The sequence below is a fragment of the Neolamprologus multifasciatus genome, chromosome 16 (genome assembly GCF_963576455.1).
Source record: "Neolamprologus multifasciatus chromosome 16, fNeoMul1.2, whole genome shotgun sequence".
NCBI classification, from domain to species: domain Eukaryota; kingdom Metazoa; phylum Chordata; class Actinopteri; order Cichliformes; family Cichlidae; genus Neolamprologus; species Neolamprologus multifasciatus.
In genome coordinates, this window is record NC_140454.1 from 21,571,805 (window position 1) to 21,591,097 (window position 19,293).

At 41.1% G+C, this 19,293-nt stretch overlaps 1 protein-coding gene across 1 annotated transcript; it reads left to right on the forward strand.

Moving 5' to 3' along the window:
• Positions 1–3,622: 3,622 nt before the first annotated feature.
• On the forward strand, positions 3,623–15,103 carry LOC146500799 (E3 ubiquitin-protein ligase MARCHF4-like). Its single transcript, XM_085136477.1, has 4 exons — positions 3,623–5,328; positions 11,342–11,497; positions 12,482–12,674; positions 14,500–15,103. Exons 1-4 carry the CDS (start codon positions 4,897–4,899, stop codon positions 14,919–14,921), a joined length of 1,203 nt encoding a protein of 400 aa, XP_084992603.1. The 5' UTR covers positions 3,623–4,896; the 3' UTR covers positions 14,922–15,103.
• The last annotated feature ends 4,190 nt before the right edge of the window (positions 15,104–19,293 follow it).

Here is a 19,293-nt window from a genome sequence, read left to right on the forward strand (position 1 = left end):
ATCCTACCCCTGAAACACAAAGTCAGGGTTAACTCATTCACACACACAGAGGAGAGACAGGGAGAGTTAAGAATGAGGAAAAGAGAAAATGTTTCATTTTTGAGACTTACTCTACTTAGATTTCAAGACAGGTCAAATTAAAATATACCAAGGGGCATTAAAACACAACAATGTAGCATTTTCATGGATATCAAAATAATTGCAGCATTCGTTGTGGCAGTCAGGTTCAATGGTTTAGGGTCTGGTGTTGGACTACCAATCACGCCAAGTAGACAAGGAAACCTTGCCTTGCAAGACTACTCGCATGAAGTGAACTCCTAAATTCTTTTTCCCATTACTCTTAATTGTTTTGCCATATTTATGTACAAAATTGCATTGGTACTTGTACTTGAATTATTAGAGTTTTTTGGCAATGTCTGTGCACACAAAATGGTTTTATTTAATCAGCCAGTATTCAGACATTTTTTGATGTGTGTGTTGTGTCCCAAATTACAGATCCTGATTCGATTTTATGCAGAGAATGACCAGTCAAATTTTCAGGCTTTGATCTTTAATCGCTTTTGGTGTATTCATGTTCAGAAAATACCTCAATATGAAAGAACATGCTGGAAGTGCCTGATGGAGTATTTTGATATATTAGCAATCATTGTATATGTTATAACATTTTTAGGCAAATCAAGTAGAAGCACAACAGTAATTTGACATAGAATTACCCATTTGTTTTATTCCAAGCGTGGTTCAGCATGCACCAGCGTCCGTCAGTTCATCATCTTCCTTTAAGGCATTTTTTCTTCTGATTGGTTACCTCTAACAGACCAAAAAGGGTTTCATTTAGTAACGTTGCCTATATTTTATATATGGCACTGCACAGAATCTGCGTGACAAAATATTGTAAAGAGCATAATAAGTCCACTTTAAAGATTTAAAGAAGCTTTGTCTGAGTCTCAAGTGCTGGGTCACGGGTATACAGATACATGTGTACAAATATGAGTTTTTTCCCAGAAAAACCATCAGAAAAAAAATTCTGAGTTCTCCCAACAAAATTCAGCACCAGAATTTTGTAGCTTTAACATTTCTTGGTAAAAGGTAGAATGGATCCCAGTGAATAGCAGCAAATTCAGCAAGCCAACACATCATACTGTCTGTTCAAAAAAAACCAAACAGCTGAAGATGAAAAGAGGATAACTCCTGCAACAGGATAATAACCCCAAACACATCTAAAATTCTACAATGGAGTGCTTCAAAAGGGCCATCACAGTCCTCCAGCTGAAACACCATCAAAAAATTCACCTCAGAGGTGTAGTTCATGCAAGACAGCCCTAAAATCTACAGAGCTTGAAGAATTTTGAGGGAAGAATGGGTGGAAAAAACCCCACACATGAACTAAAAGCCTCTTAGCTGACTACGAGCTGCATTTACAAGCATATGGTACTTGTCAGAGGGGGTGTCACAAAGCACTGGCCATGCACGCTCCACAAAGTTTTGTTTCTGGCTCTTTTTCTTCATGGTTATGTTTGAAACTGTTAAAAAAAAAAAGAGAAAAAAAGTTTTATTTCAAGTGCTGGAGAAATTTCTTATTTAACTTCATGTCTTTTGAAGATAATGTCAGCCTCTTCTTCCTTAGCTATGTTTGATCAGCGCTTTAAAGTTTGTCTCAAAAGTTTAACCATTAACTAAGGGATATCTCCTCCATCAGTGAAAGTCAGCTCTTAGCTATCTATAAGACAAAAACTGACTCCCAAACCAGATGTGATGCCACAAATCCTGCCTGGAGGTGTCGAGCTCAGGGGAAGCCTTTCAGCAGAGGTGTGAAACTGAATTGTTCCCAGAGAGGATCAAACATACAAACATTTTTTTTCCAAGTAAAGTGGGACTTTTAAGAAAAGGCCTAAATACTTACTCCACCTCTGCTGTTATATAATCTTAGTTTGTGCCTGCTGTTTTTCTCAAAAAGTCCAAAATGACAGTTGGCTTATTTTCAACAGCACTTTAATCAGGCACTACTTTGCACCTGAGATGCGATGTAAGAGCAATCACTGGCAATTATTTGCCAGCATAGAAAAGCAGCAGGAGTGAGAGGTGCCAGTTTAATGTGTCAGTTTACTGTTGGCAATCCATTAAATGCTCACCCCATGGCCACCAGCCTGACCACAGTCATACAAATTCTGACAACCCCCCCCTAAAAACACATTTCGGTTGGCTGACAGGGTCCAGTCACAGGTGTGTTCATTTCAATTGTTCAATCAAGCTGCACAGCTGCCCTGACAAGCCGGATAATTGCTCACCCTTTGTCTTTTCTACCCAGCTTCCCTGGAGTTGTTCTCTTTTGTCAAAAAAAAAATTAACCAAGGCAATTTTCTGAAGTAGCAACTTTGAAATACTTTGAGTATTTCTGATGCTATTTCTACTCCACCGCATTACAGCTGAACGTATTATACTTTTTATTCTGCTGCATTTGTTGGTAGTTAGTGACTGCTTTTTCTTAGATTTAAATTACTACCCAGTAGAATAAAAAGTATTTTATTCTACTGGGTATGTGACGGTGGTGCAGGACATCTAACAGCGAGATAGTGGTGAGGTGTGTGATAGGAGTGAGGAAAAGGAAAGCCTGGAGAGGTGGAGGTATGCACTGAAGTGATGAGGAAGGAGACGCAAGACTGATGAATGGCTTGGATGTGGTGCCAGTGCCAAAAAGACATGTCGGAGCTGAAGATGTTAAATTTTCATTGGGAGTGACCAAGATAGACAGAATTAGAAGTGAGTTTATCAGAGGGACAGGTCAGGTCGAGCGGTTTGAAGGCAAAGTTAGAGGGAGAAAATGTTGAGATGGCTTGGACATGTGCAGGGTAGGGAAAGTTGATATATTAGAAAAAGATGCCAGACAGGAGGAGAAGAGGAAGAGCACAGCAGAGAATCATGGATGTAGTGTAGGAGGACACGCAGAGGGTTTGTGTGACAGAGGAAGATGGGATAGGCCCTATCCCATCTTACATCTCCCAGATGTAAGATCTCTTACATACCCAGTTACATCTCACCCTATCGGATAGGGTGAGATGTAAGCGGACGATCAGCTGATCTCCCTAAAGGGAGCAGCTTAAAGAAGAAGAAAAAGAAACTACCCAGTAGTATAGTGTAGTTAGAATGTGTAATCTTTAATGTCGAACTACCAAAAAAGTCTTTGGCTCACTCTGAATAACGTCTGTATATTATTTTGTTTAATTATTACAAATATTAATAAATCATCGTGTGCTCTGGGATTTGTGATGGAAGTGGTTGATGGATTGTTTTTTTCTTTCTTCCACTTGGGAACCAAATGAATAATTGATTTTTTTTTTTTAAAGAAAACAGATTAAGACAGTCGTGCTACTTTTTCTTAAGATTCTCAGTATAATTTGTCTTTCACAACTGGGTTTGAACATTTGTTTTATGCATCTTTTTATTACTATACTGCTTAAAATCAGACGCATTTTTAAATTTGTCATCTAACCCTGCACCTCCCCCATTTCCTTGTTCATACTTGATGATTTGCAATATTTTATCCTCTTTCACCCTATTTATTATCCATGCCACACAACTACACCATTTACCTGAGATATTACTAATAATTTCTGCTAAATTATTTGTGCTGTGTGATATTTCTGCTAAATTTGTGCTGTGTGATAACTGGATTCTTTAATAATTAAAGGGAATCCACAACTTTAGTTTCGCCTCTTTTTGCCAGGTGTAAAGGCAGAAAACACCGACCCCCTTAAAATAAGATAAAACAAACACCGGTGTCACCTTTAACTTAACGTCTCCTTGTATCCCTGAAACAAATAATGAAGCATATTTGTCTCCGTCCACAGTTGTAGTAATGAGTTGGCTGCTTGCATCACTGTGCGGTGGTGACGTGTGGCGTCTGGGAGCTGTCCCAGGAATCATGGTGCTGAAGCTGCAGCACCAGTTCAGCAGCCAATGATCACAGGAGAATCCGGGGCTACGGATGCTTTCACCCGGAGCAGGACAGTCCGACCATCGCGTTGGATTTAAACGGACGGATTTAAACCCTCCTGCTTGTTTGGAAATTCGATAATTAGGGATGTAAACCTCACTGAGACTTGCCAGCGACCTGCAGTCTGGCTGAAAATCTATGGGGGGAAAAAATCCCGAAACTGTGAGTCGTGTAGAAATCGGTGTAGCTCGCCAGGTAAGACAGATTTTTTCGCTTCCCTAACATGGCACGCCATCGATCGACTTAACGTGGTGTGAAAAGCTTACAGGACGTCGACAGCTCCACCGGTTTTAAAGCGTGGCTTTCGTTGTTGTGGCTGGATTTTATTCTTAATTTTTAATTTTAAGATTGAGCGCTGACATTTTGTTCTGTATCTCAGTTCTTTGAACCAAAGGCAGATTTAAATCTTGGTCTCTGCACACGTCGCGAATCCGGAGGGAGAAGCCCGTCGAGATAGTTTATGTTGTAGAGAGCAGGCAGACTATTAAGGCCATGAAATGACAGTGGACACTGAGTGAGCGGGCCATAACCTTATTACTTGAATGCATATTCCTATCAGTCTCATATTTGACTTTCCTCTAATAATTTCATTCATTGAACTTAGGCTAATGGCTTCAGACACTTGTTTGCATAGGAGGGATTTTTTTGCATTTTATATCCACACCCTCGTGGGAAGACAATAAAAAGCACCCAACCTAAATAAAGTGGATTTAAAAAAGAAGAGAAAAAATCTAAAAAGGCTGCTTTGAAACCAAACAAGCGCTGGAAGACGCACCTCAGCCCCCACTATCCCATCCCACCACATATGAAGAAGTGTTTGCTTATGACGGGGACGCATAGAGTACATACTGTTTTCTTCCAGCACCTTTGGATGGTGCTGTGAGTTTCTGACCGGAGACAGCCTGATGCTGCGCAGACAGGGCATGCTGAAGAGCCGCTGTTGCGTCCTGCTTGGTGACCTGAGGGTGCTCCTGCTCGGGGCACCGGCGCCGCCGACACCGCTTCCTCCGCTGACCCCCATGAGCGGCCAGGCTTCGGAAAGCCATGAAACAAGCGTCACCGTCCCCGAGAACAACAACACGTTAACGCGGAGCCACCAGCACCCCGGGGACCGAACTGCCCAGCCTGCTGCGGGAGCCACCGAGCCACCGGGTGCAGAGCGGCCGGTGGCGGGCTGGGTCGATGCTGCAGAGCTGTCGGCGGCCCTGCGCGGCTGCAGCAGCTCCTCCGATGACTGCTCAAAGGGCAAACTGGAGGAGAGGTTCTCTCTCACAAGCTACACGGAAAGTGGCTTCAGGACGCCTGTGTGCAGGATCTGCTTCCAGGGACCAGAGCATGTAAGTGAAGGAAAAATGTCCACCTGCATGCTTAAATTAGATTAATGCTATGCAATGTCAGCCTCATCCATCAATTTATAATAATAACCCACCCACACCTGCTCTCCTGGGGTTTGTAACACAATGAAATCTGGTGCTGCTGCTCTCCGAGGAGCATAGGTTAACTGTAGCAACAAGTCCTTTCACCGAGTGGCCAGATAAGGTGTTGGAAATGTTGCACATTTTGCAGACTTTTCATTAGATGAAGGTGCACCGCTCAGGTTTTATTTATACAGTGAAGAAGAAAAACATTAGTAGTGTCTTGTTAGGGCAGCCAGCAGTGTTGGTGGTCTACAACTCAGCATGAGTCGCATTACAGTAACTCATCAGTTGCAGTTTGGCTGGTGCAGCACAATTGAGCCTTGTTCTAGCTACAAGATTTTCCTGAAAAGTGTTCTTTGGGCTGTTTTTATTGCCAACTTTGTGGTAAAGAGTATAAAAGAGACCTCGCATGATTGTGCCAATATTTAAGGTTTAATGCTATTAACTATAATTACATGACACTTAGGTGCTTTTTTGTGTGGAAAATCGAGAATAGTGTAATCTTACTTTCAAAATTATTTAAGAAACGACCCCAATACTGGCAGCTGCAGGGCTAGAGAGCTCTCTGAGCATAGGGCTCCACTGCATCTTGCACTCATCCCATTGCATGGCTTGAAAAGACAGCTAAAGCTAGCAGTGGGAGGATAATGAAAGACCTTGTCCCAGTGGCTGACAAGTGTGGAGGATATGCAGGGATGCCGTAACAACTCATTATAGCCAAACACTGAATTCACATCGAGGCATTATATGCATGGAAAATAAAAAAATAAACAAAAAATGCCTCTCAGTCTGCCTCTCCTGCACACCACCTGGAAACGGCAACATAATAATAACGTGCACAAAGCAGATGGAAGAGAGCCTTCAAGTTAATCACACCTCTTGCCTCCGCCTTTGGGGCCATATTGATGATAATGCCACAGTACATCAATCTGAAGAGGAAAATGTGAAAAGATGGCCACGAAGAAATAACATTAAATTATATCAGAGAGGCAGACACTTAGCAATTTGCAGGCACATTAGTTACACTGTTTGACAGAGCTTTTGAGAGCACGTTGACAAATATGTCACACCTCGCCTGTTGGTAGTGGAGGTAGAGAGGTTATAAAAAAAAAAATCAAGAAGCAAGATAACCGAGGTATAGAACATCATTTTTTTTATCCGACAGTCTGCACTCACAGTTGCTTTTCCTTTAAGCGGAAGATTTACTGCATCATTTCATGGTCATTGCACAGTGTATAGCCTATGAGTTTTCTGTATTTCATCAACTAATTACTCCAAGATCAATTTTGTGCATCATTCCACCTCTGAGCTCAGACTTTGTAATTATTACTGACATGGGGTCTAGTTATGAGATTGGAAGACAAGGCTTCATCCTTGGGTTTTTGGGGGTTTTTTCTCCCCAAACTCCATGGATAGTCAGCACATGCTGCACTGCATACAAAGCACTGCCTTGAAAATTTGCAGTATTTCCCATGGCCTCCTCCAACACATCTCATTAATGCTTCCTTGAGACATTGCAGCAAGTCAATAGCATTTGATTTCATGCTGTCTTATCATTATACAAGTTTTTATCTTTTGCCAGCTTTCCTTTTCTTGTTGTCTGAGTTGTTGGCTTGGGTGAAGTCCAGATATGGATCTGCTTAGGTGTAAATGGGTACAAGGAGAATGAGGCTCCATTTAAAAAAAGAGGGATGAGTGGCCTTTCTGTGTATCGCTCTGTGATACAGGCAGTGGGGACATTAGTTATCCTCTATTCTTCCTTAGCCTCCAGGATGTCACATAGACCAAAGCAGCCAGTATCTGATCTGACAACCCACCTCCAAAACACTTCCATCCCCAAGGCTGAGATAGGCGAGACAGAGTAAAGAAGGGAGTGAAAGACATCGCTTTCCTCAAGCATCCCACTAGAAAAGGGTCTTGAGTGCCTAGGAGAGGCAGCCATTGAAAAATGATTGCACTGTGATTTAATATGACACCAAACAATGTAATAAGTCCATGTAATCGGATACCTGTCAGAGTTATAAGTGCCGTTTTCCTTGAGGTGAGATTCACAACCAGAAGTGCATCTGGTTTTAAAGATTTCACATTTTCCTTTTAAATTCAGGGAGTTCTATAGGGAATTGCCAAAAATGTGGATTTTAAGAGGTACTGGTGATTGTAATGGTAACTTTTCAGGTATGCCATGAGACAATGCCTTTTAAGAAAAATATCTCTGATATTACCTCCTCTCTGCAGAAACAAGAAACACTGAACACATAGTCTTGATAGCACAATTTACAGACTGTGGACTGTTTTGTAGAGTTGTTTTTCCTCTCTTGAATTTTATGGCCAGTTTGGTAAGGAAGAACCAATAACTCTTTCAGCTGACATATAAATTTATATATCAACCTATGATTTATTTGATCAGAATTGACTGGAAAATATAATCCACTCTGTAAGACACATACTGCGAACAATATAATGAAAAACGAAGCCAATATCAGATGAAACTGCATGAATTCATGTCTTTCACCTCTGCACCTCGGGTTATTCATCTTTTTCTTCTTCTTTTTTTCTAAACAGCTAACTTGAGACATACATACTGTATTTCAGCCCACTGTTGGTTCCTTTTAGCTAAAGGTCACTGAGAAGCTTCACAGAGCGCTCTCGGTAGCTTGCTTTATTCAGGCTCCTGCTTTCAGACTTAATCTCGACCTCGTCACTCAAATAATGTGCAGTTTTCGGGTCATAGATTTTCCCAGGACACATTCATGTTATGCACATACTTCAAAAAAGAAGTTTATTGATTTTTTTAAGTAATGCAAAGGAAAAATTGTGGAATATTTTCCACGTACAAGGGTTAGCGAAGTGCCCTTTGAGGCAATCCTCCTACTGTTGTCTTTGCGTCAGTTGGATGTTGAAACTGTGCGGGTGCCTGTTGCTTGGGTAGAAATGTGTGTTTGCTTTTTCTCCTGAGCACAGATAATGCACTTGCAGAGTGTGTTTGTCTGAGGCGCAACAAGAAGCCTCCAGGGGTCACATCAGCATCATTCTTTCTGTATGACCCCACAGTGCTGAAGTTTGCTCTGTTCCATCATATGTTGCTTGCCTGTTCGTTGGAAATGGGATATAAACAAGCTGCCAAAATGTTAGATTTTATTTATTCATTTGTTTTTTTGGCATTGCTAAAGTCTGTTTTCAGAGGCTGTAAATTCATGAACATAAATTAGAAACCCTAGTTTCTCTTTTTATTCAATTACCTTTTAAAGAGTCATTAACCGCCACTGTAGGCCCGATGGTTCCCATAAAATCAGCACTCAGTGGAACATCCCTCTGCATATATTTTACGATCAGTCATCATAACTAAATAAACTTAAATATTATTGGCCTTCTGCCTCATTTTTCACTTATTGCTCTTATTTTCCTTGTAATTGGTTTAATATGGTTACGTTTATAGATGAAAAATTTTCCCGGCAGTTTTGCAGGTTCTTAAAGAAGAAAAGCCCGCGGACTGATTGTTATTGGGCATCATTGTACAAATCCTCCTTTATTCTGCTTCTGTGCGAGCCAGATTATCATAGCGCAGCTTTTCCTTGCTTAGAGTTAATGGAGTTCACTTGCATTGATTCGAGACCCTTAAGAAAATGTGAATAGCCACCTCTAATTTATTTTTATGCCATTATATACATTGCGAGGGAATCCAATTTTCTAAGGAGAAAATTACTTGTTGGGAGGTGTTTTGGGAAAATGCAGCACAGAGATGTGAAATAACACAGCCATATCTTTTTAATATGTTGCTCCATTGTGTTGGGCTTTTTTTCACTGATTATTGCTGTTTGATCAACAAAAGGACATTTAGTTATCACTTTCTCCATGCGTGGGCTTTGGTGCCACATTTGTTATCGGTCTCTCTTGCGCTCCCTCCAGCCTCGGTTGTATTGGAGTGATCTAGGTTTCGGCTCTTGGCTGCCATCAGGCCAGTCACAGTGAGTGGCCCGAGTCCCTCTGGACACGACAGAAGTGTTCTGGTCCTCTTGCCAATACACTCCCACCCTGGCCATCTGTAGATGGGCCTTTTCTCCCCTAACTCGCTGCTTTTTCCTCTCTTCTCTTCAACCAGGATGCTGCTCCGTCTGTCAGAGGTGTCAGCTAAATAACAACGTGGAGAAATAATTTGGAAACTTGCTGCATTTTTTACTCTGTTCACTGCTTCGTACAATTTTTGCACTCAGGGTAGACATGGAGAGAAAATACTGAATTAAAAATACCTTAGAAATGCAGTGGCTCAGTTCAGAGAGGAAGGAAGGGGAGGGGTGTTGGGGATTTCTTTCAGCAGACGGCCAGCTAATTTCTTTTTGTTCATTCACTACAGGCTCTTTGTTCATTCTCATTAAGATTAAAATATATGTACAAGAAGGTCTTGCTATGGATTTTATAGAGCCAAGTTTCTTAAGTGCAGGTCAGAACCTTAAAAAGGTGGCATGCCTACATCTTATGGGTCATCATCAATATCCAATATGACAAGATTAGTAATATATTTTAATGAGCTCAGAGCCTGGGGTGAGAGATTAGAAAACTCATCTGTTCCTCAGGCTAAATACGGCTTAAGAGGAATGTCTGGTGAAGAATATAGCTGAGAACATCTTGGTACAAATTTAAAAAAAGAAAAACCTGAGAGGTGTCAAATTTAGTGAACTTCATGGTTTTGCTGCATTTTAAGTATTTACGAGCCTTCTATATGACAGAGAGAGGGGAAGAGAGGAAAAGTTAAATGCTTTGGTTTTCTGAAATCTTGTCACATCCAGCTGGATTGAAAACATGATGGAAAAGGCTAAAAATAAGGCAGCTTGATCTCTGCTCCCTCACCTGACACCAGTGATGTTTTCATGTGGTTCACACGTCTGACCACCGAGCAGCTGTTCAGGGAGCGAAGGCAGACCTTTACTTCAGCTGCTTTAAGGTGCTAAAGTGAAGGTCATTTTTAAAAAAGGACATATGAGCCACCTCTTTAAGATATAGTTCAGTGCCACCTAGACTTTAATAAACCCGCACCACAAACATTTATTCGGCTGTCCGGTCACATTAATCATACAGTATGTGGCTGTCATCGTGCTGACAGAAGGGATTTGAAATGCCCTTTAACAACCTCAGTGACTAACAGTGCCTTCAAAAATGTCACTTTATGATGGACAGAATGTCAAGAAACCATCCTCTGATAACTAGACCAGATACTGGATCTAGCTCTAAACTGTTGTGTGAATTGTAGAGAAATGTAGGTCAACCAGAACGAGTATTTTGAGCTTCTTTTGCATTTCTGTAAGTATGAAATAGTTAATGTCTATAGCAGCTCTACTGATGTCAAGAGCTGCTGTTTGTCTGCTCCCTTTGTGCTGTATGCTGCAGCTTTTTTAGGGTTTGCTCTTTCACAGGTGCTTCGGTGACTAATCCTCCACTTTCAGCGGTACTAGTAATCAAGCATTTTGCCTGTCAACTAGGTGTAAGGCAAAGCTTTCATTTCACACCTGATCTGTTGTTCTGCTGTAACAGGCATGCAAAGTGCTTTGCGTGTGTGTGTGCCTAGCAGTGCACAAAGAGCGCTCAGAAAATCAATAAGCCAACACAAAGAAGTGCAAGAAATATAAACACAGTGTAACACATTTTTTATTGTATGTAAAGGGGTTACGTCAAGAGGTAAATAAGATGGAGAGAAAGGGTCCGTCAGCTGGCCAGTGACTTCTGTAGCAAGGTATTTTTTCTGAATCATAAATCACTTCTCAGAGTGTACTCAACAAAGGTAGGCCATATAATGGTCATCTAAACAATGTTAACCAGCCCCATTAAATCGAGTTATATTCAAACCAGAGCAGAACATTTATGCATTTACTTTGGCTGAATTATGAGAAGCTCTTGTCATGGTTAGCAGGGACTAACTTATTCTGCCTGTTTCCTGCAGGGGGAGCTCCTGAGCCCATGCCGGTGCAGCGGGTCAGTGCGCTGCACTCACCAGCCCTGCCTCATCAAATGGATCAGTGAGAGAGGCTCCTGGGCCTGTGAACTCTGCTACTACAAATATCAGGTCATTGCCATCAGCACCAAGAACCCTCTACAGGTGAGCTCTGTTAAGTTCACCAATTCAGAAATATCACTGTGTATTTACAGCTCAGAAATTATGACCAAGTTGTTTGTTTTTTGGTGATAATGGCAGTCTAACTGAACAATGCACAAGCTCGAATCATAGAGCCTTTGTTATGTAATTAGGAGAATGACACCACTTATATGGAGTTACTTGTCTTCATGTCATATTGGGGGAGGGGGGTTTGTTTTGTTTTGTTTTGTTTTATTAAGAAAACACGAATTAACCGCAGCTCCAGCTTGTCTCTGATGACCAGCCAGTATATTTCTAGTACCAGTCCCAAGGCCAGATAAAGGGTTGGTGGAGGGTTGCATCAGGAAGGGCATCTTTGCCAAATCAGACATGAAGATCATCAAAAAGATTGGTCGAGATCCAGGTTAACGACTGCCACCGGTGCTGTTGAACAGCAGGGTGCCGGTGGAAACTGTGCTATTGTTGCAGGAAGGTTGGGGAGGGAGAAATGAGGAAGGAAGGCAGTCATGTTCAGAGGATGTTTTGGGTGGACAAAGGATGTTAAATATGGAGCTGCCAAGCAGGAGGAAAAGAGGGAGGACATGCAGGGGGGATTGGTGTGACAGAAGAAGATGCTAGGGATAGGGTGCGATGGAGACAGATGATCCGCTGTAGCTACCTCTAAAGAGAGCAACCCAAAGAAGGAGAATCTAAACTGAGAAATTCAGGGTGGAAAAAAATGAAAGCATCTGAATTAAACAGGCCTTTCCCCTCTGATGTTTAGAACAGAAGGATTGCAGAAGCAGTTTCTTTTTCTGTGATTTGATGGGGTTATGAGAGGCCACAGATTTCTGTTTTTGAGGGTGAGAGCGATGTGTGACTTCGTCTTTTTGTTGAGTTCAGCCTGATTAACTTATAATCTGAATGTTTACATTAATTGGTTTATGATTAGCTTCTCAATTTTCTCCTAAGCTCTACCGCTAATCCTTCTACTTCTGCTTCTTGCAGTGGCAGGCTATCTCTCTGACAGTGATAGAGAAGGTGCAGATAGCAGCAGCTATCTTGGGCTCCCTCTTCCTGATGGCCAGCATCTCTTGGCTGGTGTGGTCGTCTTTTAGCCCGTCAGCCCGCTGGCAGCGTCAAGATCTGCTTTTCCAGATCTGCTACGGCATGTACGGCTTCATGGATGTCGTCTGCATCGGTGAGGAGCTAAGCAGTTGCGATGTATCACTTTTCAAACTGAATGTAATATTTCTACGTCTTCTTTGAATGGGGTTTGAGCATTTTACTACTGAAAATTATATTGAGTGTTTTTCACTCTGGTCACATTAATTCATGAGCATTCAACAGGCAAAAGTAAATGTCAAAAGTGCTCAGGAGAGTGGGTAATTATACCTAACAGCTGCCTACAAATAACTGTAAATGCCACGGGCAGTTTCAGTGCAATTAATCCATACCACAAAGTCAGCTGCTTCATATCAGTATTTGATTGCATTGTTTGGTCAATCTCTACGATTATTTGTTGTTGTCTTTATCGCTGTTTCTATATTCACAAGGCTGAGATGCTGCACCAAAGCTCACATCATAAATTAAACATGAACGCTGAATGTTCAAAATTCAGCTAAAGTGGCTTTCACTGCATACATTAAAATGCATTTCAGTCTATAATAAAAAGCTACAGAGCCAAATTCAGCCAAACGTTAAAGACCATTATGTGCTGTCATAACACAAGAGGGATTTTGTTCTTCTTTTATATATATATATATATATAAAACAGATAGGTGCACCAAAGGATTTCTAACAGTTCCCTGCATTTGTGCGTGGGCGTCCAGATTGAAATGTATAGGATTTAAGCCTGCTGTCCTCCTGTGGCGCTCAGAGGCCCACATGTTTTGGACAACTGTGTGATGGCATCTCGCATTAAGGAGACTCTAAGTGCCACTGCAGTAGACAGCAGGGTGTAAGGAAGAGGTGATTGATTGTCTCCGGTTTGGTGCTGTGGAGGATTGACTGTAGAGTCATTAACGGTGCACTTTACAGAGATTAACTTGTCACCTGGTGGATGTTAAAGAGCAAAGACCTGACTTTCACTTATCCACAAAGTTAGAGAAGGAGAGGAGCAGAGTCCAGGAAAGCTGGCAGGATTTTATAAGTAAACTCCAGCTGCTGCAACTGTAGTCATTGGCTTGTTAAACAGCAATATTACATTACTGCTGTAATAAAGTAGTTGGCGAGCAACTAGCAGGCTCCTTGAAGATCAATATGTAGTGGTAACACTTAATAATCTCCTACTTTCTCCTTTTTATAAGCAGCATTTAAGCAAGTAATGCCATTAAAATGCATTTAATGCCGTTACAAGGAGATTTAAAAACATTCAAGTGTTTGAGTGCACAGTATTTTTAATTATTACAATACCTCCTATTTTGATATATTTTATTTAAAATATGTATTATTTTGTTACTAGAATTGTTTATATAAAATCATCATGTTTAAGTTGTTAACAAATACCTTGAACACTAAAAAAGGATTTTGTATGTAATGTTCCATGATGCAAACTATATTGTAGTGTTAAAAAAACATGGTTATAAGTGCTAAATGTGGACTGATCCATACATGCTGAATTTCCCTTTACATGCCTTTAAAATGGAAAACACGCAGTAAAATATTGGGGTCTAAACAACTTTGCTACAGATGGATTTCAATTTTCCAGATGCTGAGTTCAGTGAACATGAATCAATAAGCAATTTCTAACTGAGATAAGCTGCTATCGAACAAGGCTGCAGAACGGATGCATTATTTTTTTTTTTTACCTAAATCCAAATGCAGTCCCTGCTTTTTCTAAGAAATAAAGATGTCTGGTTTGTGGCGCAGTACTTTAAACATGAGTTGTTTTGTTCTGTTACTGCCAAAGCTAATACTTTCTTCATGCTTTACCACAGTGTGTCTACCAGTGTTCTGGGATGTAGTGTATCTTAAGACTGCAGCCCGACTGTGACATTGTCTAACTGGTGCTCTGATCTTCACAGCACTAATTGTCCACGAGGGACCTTCTGTGTTTCGCATCTTCCACCGCTGGCAGGCTGTGAACCAGCAGTGGAAGGTTCTGAACTATGATAAATCGATGGACAGCGACGACCTGAAGGACACCACTGTAGACAGGACTCTATCTCAGCCCACCCAGGGCTACCAGACTGGGATAGGAGTATCCACCTCCACCTCCTCGCTGATGGTGGTGGCCTCCACTGCCGCGGGCTCCACCTCCACGACCGTGGTGACGGCCGCCGGAGGAGTGGGAACACACGTGGACCCCAACAGCGGCAGCGCAGTGCCAGACCAACACTGTCCATACAACATCCTCCACCTGCTCAGCCACCTGAGGCAGCCAGAGGCCCGCAGCCAACCCAGCAATAGCACAAGAGAGCTGGTCATGAGGGTTACTACAGTCTGAAGAGTCAGTTGAGGCCTTATCTCACACGAAGGGGAGAGATTTTTGAACCAGCTGACAGCTGAAGAAAAGATCCTGTCTTAACTGCACTGGATTAATATCAACACAATCTTGTTTGTTTGAAAATGCATCTCTGATGTCCTTACATTGATTGAATAAAAGTCAAAGTTGTTTGATTTGCAGAATCGGTTGGAAAATGGTTATTTTGACAGATACGTTCAAAAATATGTGCTTGAATTTTTAATCTGTAGGGAAACCACGTACGGTGGTTTTTATACTTTTTTCTTAACAGCAGCTATAATTTTTTATTGGCAACCTGTCAAGCATCTCCAAAACAGCAGCAACCAAAAGAAAAAGAAGGTGTATTGACAGTGGGTGGGTTTTTTGAGTATGCTGTACACTCTACTATCATCTTCCACATGTAGGTCTGTATTGCTCATAAGTCAAAATAGGACACCAACCTACCTTGTGATGAGGTGGTTGCCCAGTGAATGCCATTCACATTCAGTACCCTATTGCAACCAGTTGTGGAGACCAGAGGTTAAGCGTGCAACACCCTCAAACTCTGTGCACAGTTGTCCACCAGGCTAAATGTGGGTGATTGCACAGGTTTCCTATTGGACACTTGTGGCAACTTGTCTCCAAACAATTGCAGTTCAGCTCGGACCAACTGCGGTCACTCTCAGACAGACTGGTGAAGGTTTGCAAATAAATGTTGTCTAATTTATGACCGCAGACAGATTGCCAACAAGTTGCAATTAATCCGAGTCAGTCTGTGCAACTCGTCTGTGATGCATCTTTTTGCAACGAGGACTCGACTCTGCTGGTATTATTTTGGTTATATTTCTATATAAAAACAAGGCTGCAGAGCATCGGTGTGATTTTGCAGTTAAATTTCCGTCTTGCAGCAATTATCTGACTATTTAGAGGAATTTCTTAGTTTCAGATCTGCGAGATTCTAGCAGGGATCTGAATATAAGTAGGTAATGTGATTTTCTTTGTAGACAACAACAGATTTGTAATTTTACTTTTTTGTTGTTTTGAGTGTGATTTTTTCCTTTACTAGATAGTACAGTGAAGCAAGGAGTGAGAATAGAGGAAGATGTGCAACAAAGGACCTCAGGATAGCCTTGCAGGACATGGTCACTTGCTCGATCTGTAAATTAAACCAACACCACATTTTATGATTTTCACTGATTCGTCACAGTTAGTTGCTGTATTATCACAAAGAGTATGCATGTAATTACTAACTTTTGCATACTGACTCCGTCTTCCTGCCATGTCATCACTTTTTTTTCACTGTCTGGTTGCTCCAAAGACACAACTGTCTGTGAGCAGCCACAGTCCTGGTCCTCATCTTTGAAGCAAGCTTTTCAAAGGCTCCTACACTGGTTTCCCTACTGTGACTGCAGATTGAATTTAGATTTTATTTAACCAAAGAAAATATTTTGAATGTTTAGATCTGCATCCAAATCTTAAAGTACTCAAATTCAGATATGGAGTCGTTCAAAAGGAATCGGTACATCACTCCATGGTGTCCTTTTCTTCCATACATCACACTAAGATCACATTTAACCAGTGAAGAAAAGCAAAAGTTTTGATCCTATAGTCTGTTTAGGAACAACACATAGACTGAGATTTCATAACATGCCGTACAGCAGCTTAGTCAGTGTTTTAAGAATATCATATGTATTCTGTGTGATCTGCTACAGTCATAAAAGTGAGGGAATCACATTTCTAAATCTCATATGCAGGTCTAACCTACTTATGTCATAAGCCGTCATGATTATAACACTACAGAGAGATGCTAGCGTTGAATTTAGACTTCTTCGTCCATGTTGTGTGATCAGAGAGAATATTACAGTAATATTACAGTAGGTGTGATGTGCACATCGCTGTGTGACCTGATGTAAATCACAGGCAAGATGTAGTGCAGTAAACAAGTTGCCTAAAACCATTTGTAAACATTTTTCAGGGTTTTTCCGCCACTACATCAAAGAAGGCTTGATGGATTTTGGGGCTTTTTTTAAGAAAACAAAAACAGCTTTTTTCTTAGTAATGTCTTTGATGGGCATTTTGTCTGTCACTTTCAATGTGATTTTTGTTGATTGCAGGAAGGGTATTTTTTGCAGCATAGTTTGCCAGGATGCATAAAATGGGGGCATGTGGCTGAGCAATAGAAGAAATCTCTTTTAAAGGAAGTCACCAGCTAGTTTGTTTAATTGCTTCAGCCAGTGTCTGTATTCACAGGAACGTGTTTCTGCTACAAAGCAGTGGTGTCACTTACAGTCCATTAGGCCCACATTCAGGCTCACATTCGGCTCACAAAGCCGGTAATTTCCTCCGTCTCCCGGCTCTCGGATTCTGGTGTGCTCTTTGATATTTCTTTCCAGGTCTTGTTTCATGTCCATGAAAGATCAGTTTTTATCTCAGGGGGCAATGCTAAATCATGTTGTAGGAGGGGAGAAACACTGTTAAAAACATCTTCATAGCAGGGGGTGATGGAGGTTGGGAAGGGAACATTTTTTCCCCCCCACAAGGAAAGACACAAGACCACAAGATACTACACAGTGAAGACGCTGTGCTTTATTGCACAATTTCTGATTTGGATGAAAACAACAATTTTTAAAAAATGGATGCTAATTTTATCCATTAGAAGCAAAACCTGAAAGCAGATCATAGTGTGAAGCATTTCTCAGGAGCTCTGCCTCTGGTGCCTTTGAGCATTTTCCAACATGATTTACATTAAATCACGCCATTAGCTTTAAAGAGCATCAGATAGAAAAGATATTTAAATGATGCTGGTGCTTAATGTCAAGCTGTTTTCTGTTCTTGCAAGTCTTTGCAGGCAATCAGTGCCATAATTTAAACCTGCCATATCAATATACTGTATATCCCTGTTTGCTTTGATATTTGCATCTTCACAAACTCAACTTTCTGCTTCCTCTTTAGCCTTTCGTATTTTATCAAATAACCTCCACTGTGCTGGATCTGCTGTTTCACCATCCCCTCCTCATAATTAAATACAGGAGTACAGTATCTGCAGAGAATCAGGTAGCGTCATGATTTTCTGCTGAATTATTTAAGCCGTGAAGCGTTGATATCAATGGGTGGGAGCGGCTGTATAGAAACCACTTGCAAGGAGCTGGGAGGTTGCAGAGAGTTCACCGTGATTCTGCTCGTCTCTGTTCTCTTCACACCTTGTCTCTTTGAATTCACAGATGCACAGACCTAGCTTTGATATGACACAAGGGGAAAAAAAACAACCAGATGCATAGGATTTTAAAAAAATATTCTTTAGATATAAAATGGTGCTGCATATTTAAATTCATTTCATATATTTGCTTCTGGGTCATCTCACTTACTTTTAATGGATTGTTTTCAGTATAAATATCTCTGCTCTTAAGTGCATCTCCATAAACATGCAAAACACTTGTGAGGTTGCTTCAAGCCCCTTTTCCATTATGGTTCTCGGGTTTCGATAGTCCCTGTATACCCTGCACACTGCTTTCCCAGTACACATAATTGCATTTCGCTATTTGTATGCTACAAATTAGTCCAAACTGAAATTAAGGCGGAACTGCTGAAATCATGAAAAACTCAATTATGCTGCATCTATCAGATTTTCAATCCAATTTGAAAGCCCCCAGTACTTGTGCTATTTGAGGAGACTTGAAGGTGCGAAATATCAGCAGGGCTGCCGTTCTTCTGGTTGGTGATTATGTTCATTTCCAGAACACTGACCCAGAACTATTTTTGCAGACTGTAGGTGTTTAAAAACATATTCTGGTGCACTTGCAAAGGTTCGGCGTTCTATGAACCTTTTGAAACTGAATAAATTGCATACAGCTAATGTGCTATTCATGCCAGTTGTCTGAAGTCTGAATCACTCGGGAAGAAAGCCCTGCATTCATTGCAACTTCTTCTGATCCTGAAAATGAAAAGAAGCATTTTGAATAGCTGGGTTTTTCTTTTTGTCAGGTGAGATGAAATGATGGGTATTATTGGGAAGCCCTAGAAGTAGCAGCGGTCAGCAACAAATTGCAGGAGAGCAGCTTTCACACTTCTAGTCGCATTCTTCTTGTTTTTCAATGCAATGATACGCTTTACATCTGTCCTTCGTCGGCTTATTCGTGTTCAGATTTAGAAGCTGGTGGAGGCTGATAAGGCATTCGCTGAGAGATTTTCAGAAAAAAATCTCAGACATATAGTCAATTTATAGTTATAGTTCAGAGCACACTTGCACACAGACAAAGGAAGAAACTCCAAACAGGAAACCAAGAGCTGAGAGTCACACCGAGGACAGTTACTGTGAAATGTCAGAAATACTACTCCAGGGCAATGCACTTTAACTATGTTAAAAAACATAGTTAAA

Excerpts from the sequence above, each read along its gene's own strand:
- LOC146500799 (XM_085136477.1), top strand. The coding sequence starts at position 4,897 with ATGCTGCGCAGACAGGGCATGCTGAAGAGCCGCTGTTGCGTCCTGCTT. Across the intron at positions 5,329-11,341 it reads GCTTCCAGGGACCAGAGCAT|GGGGAGCTCCTGAGCCCATG; the intron begins GTAAGTGAAGGA and ends TGTTTCCTGCAG. Across the intron at positions 12,675-14,499 it reads CATGGATGTCGTCTGCATCG|CACTAATTGTCCACGAGGGA; the intron begins GTGAGGAGCTAA and ends TGATCTTCACAG.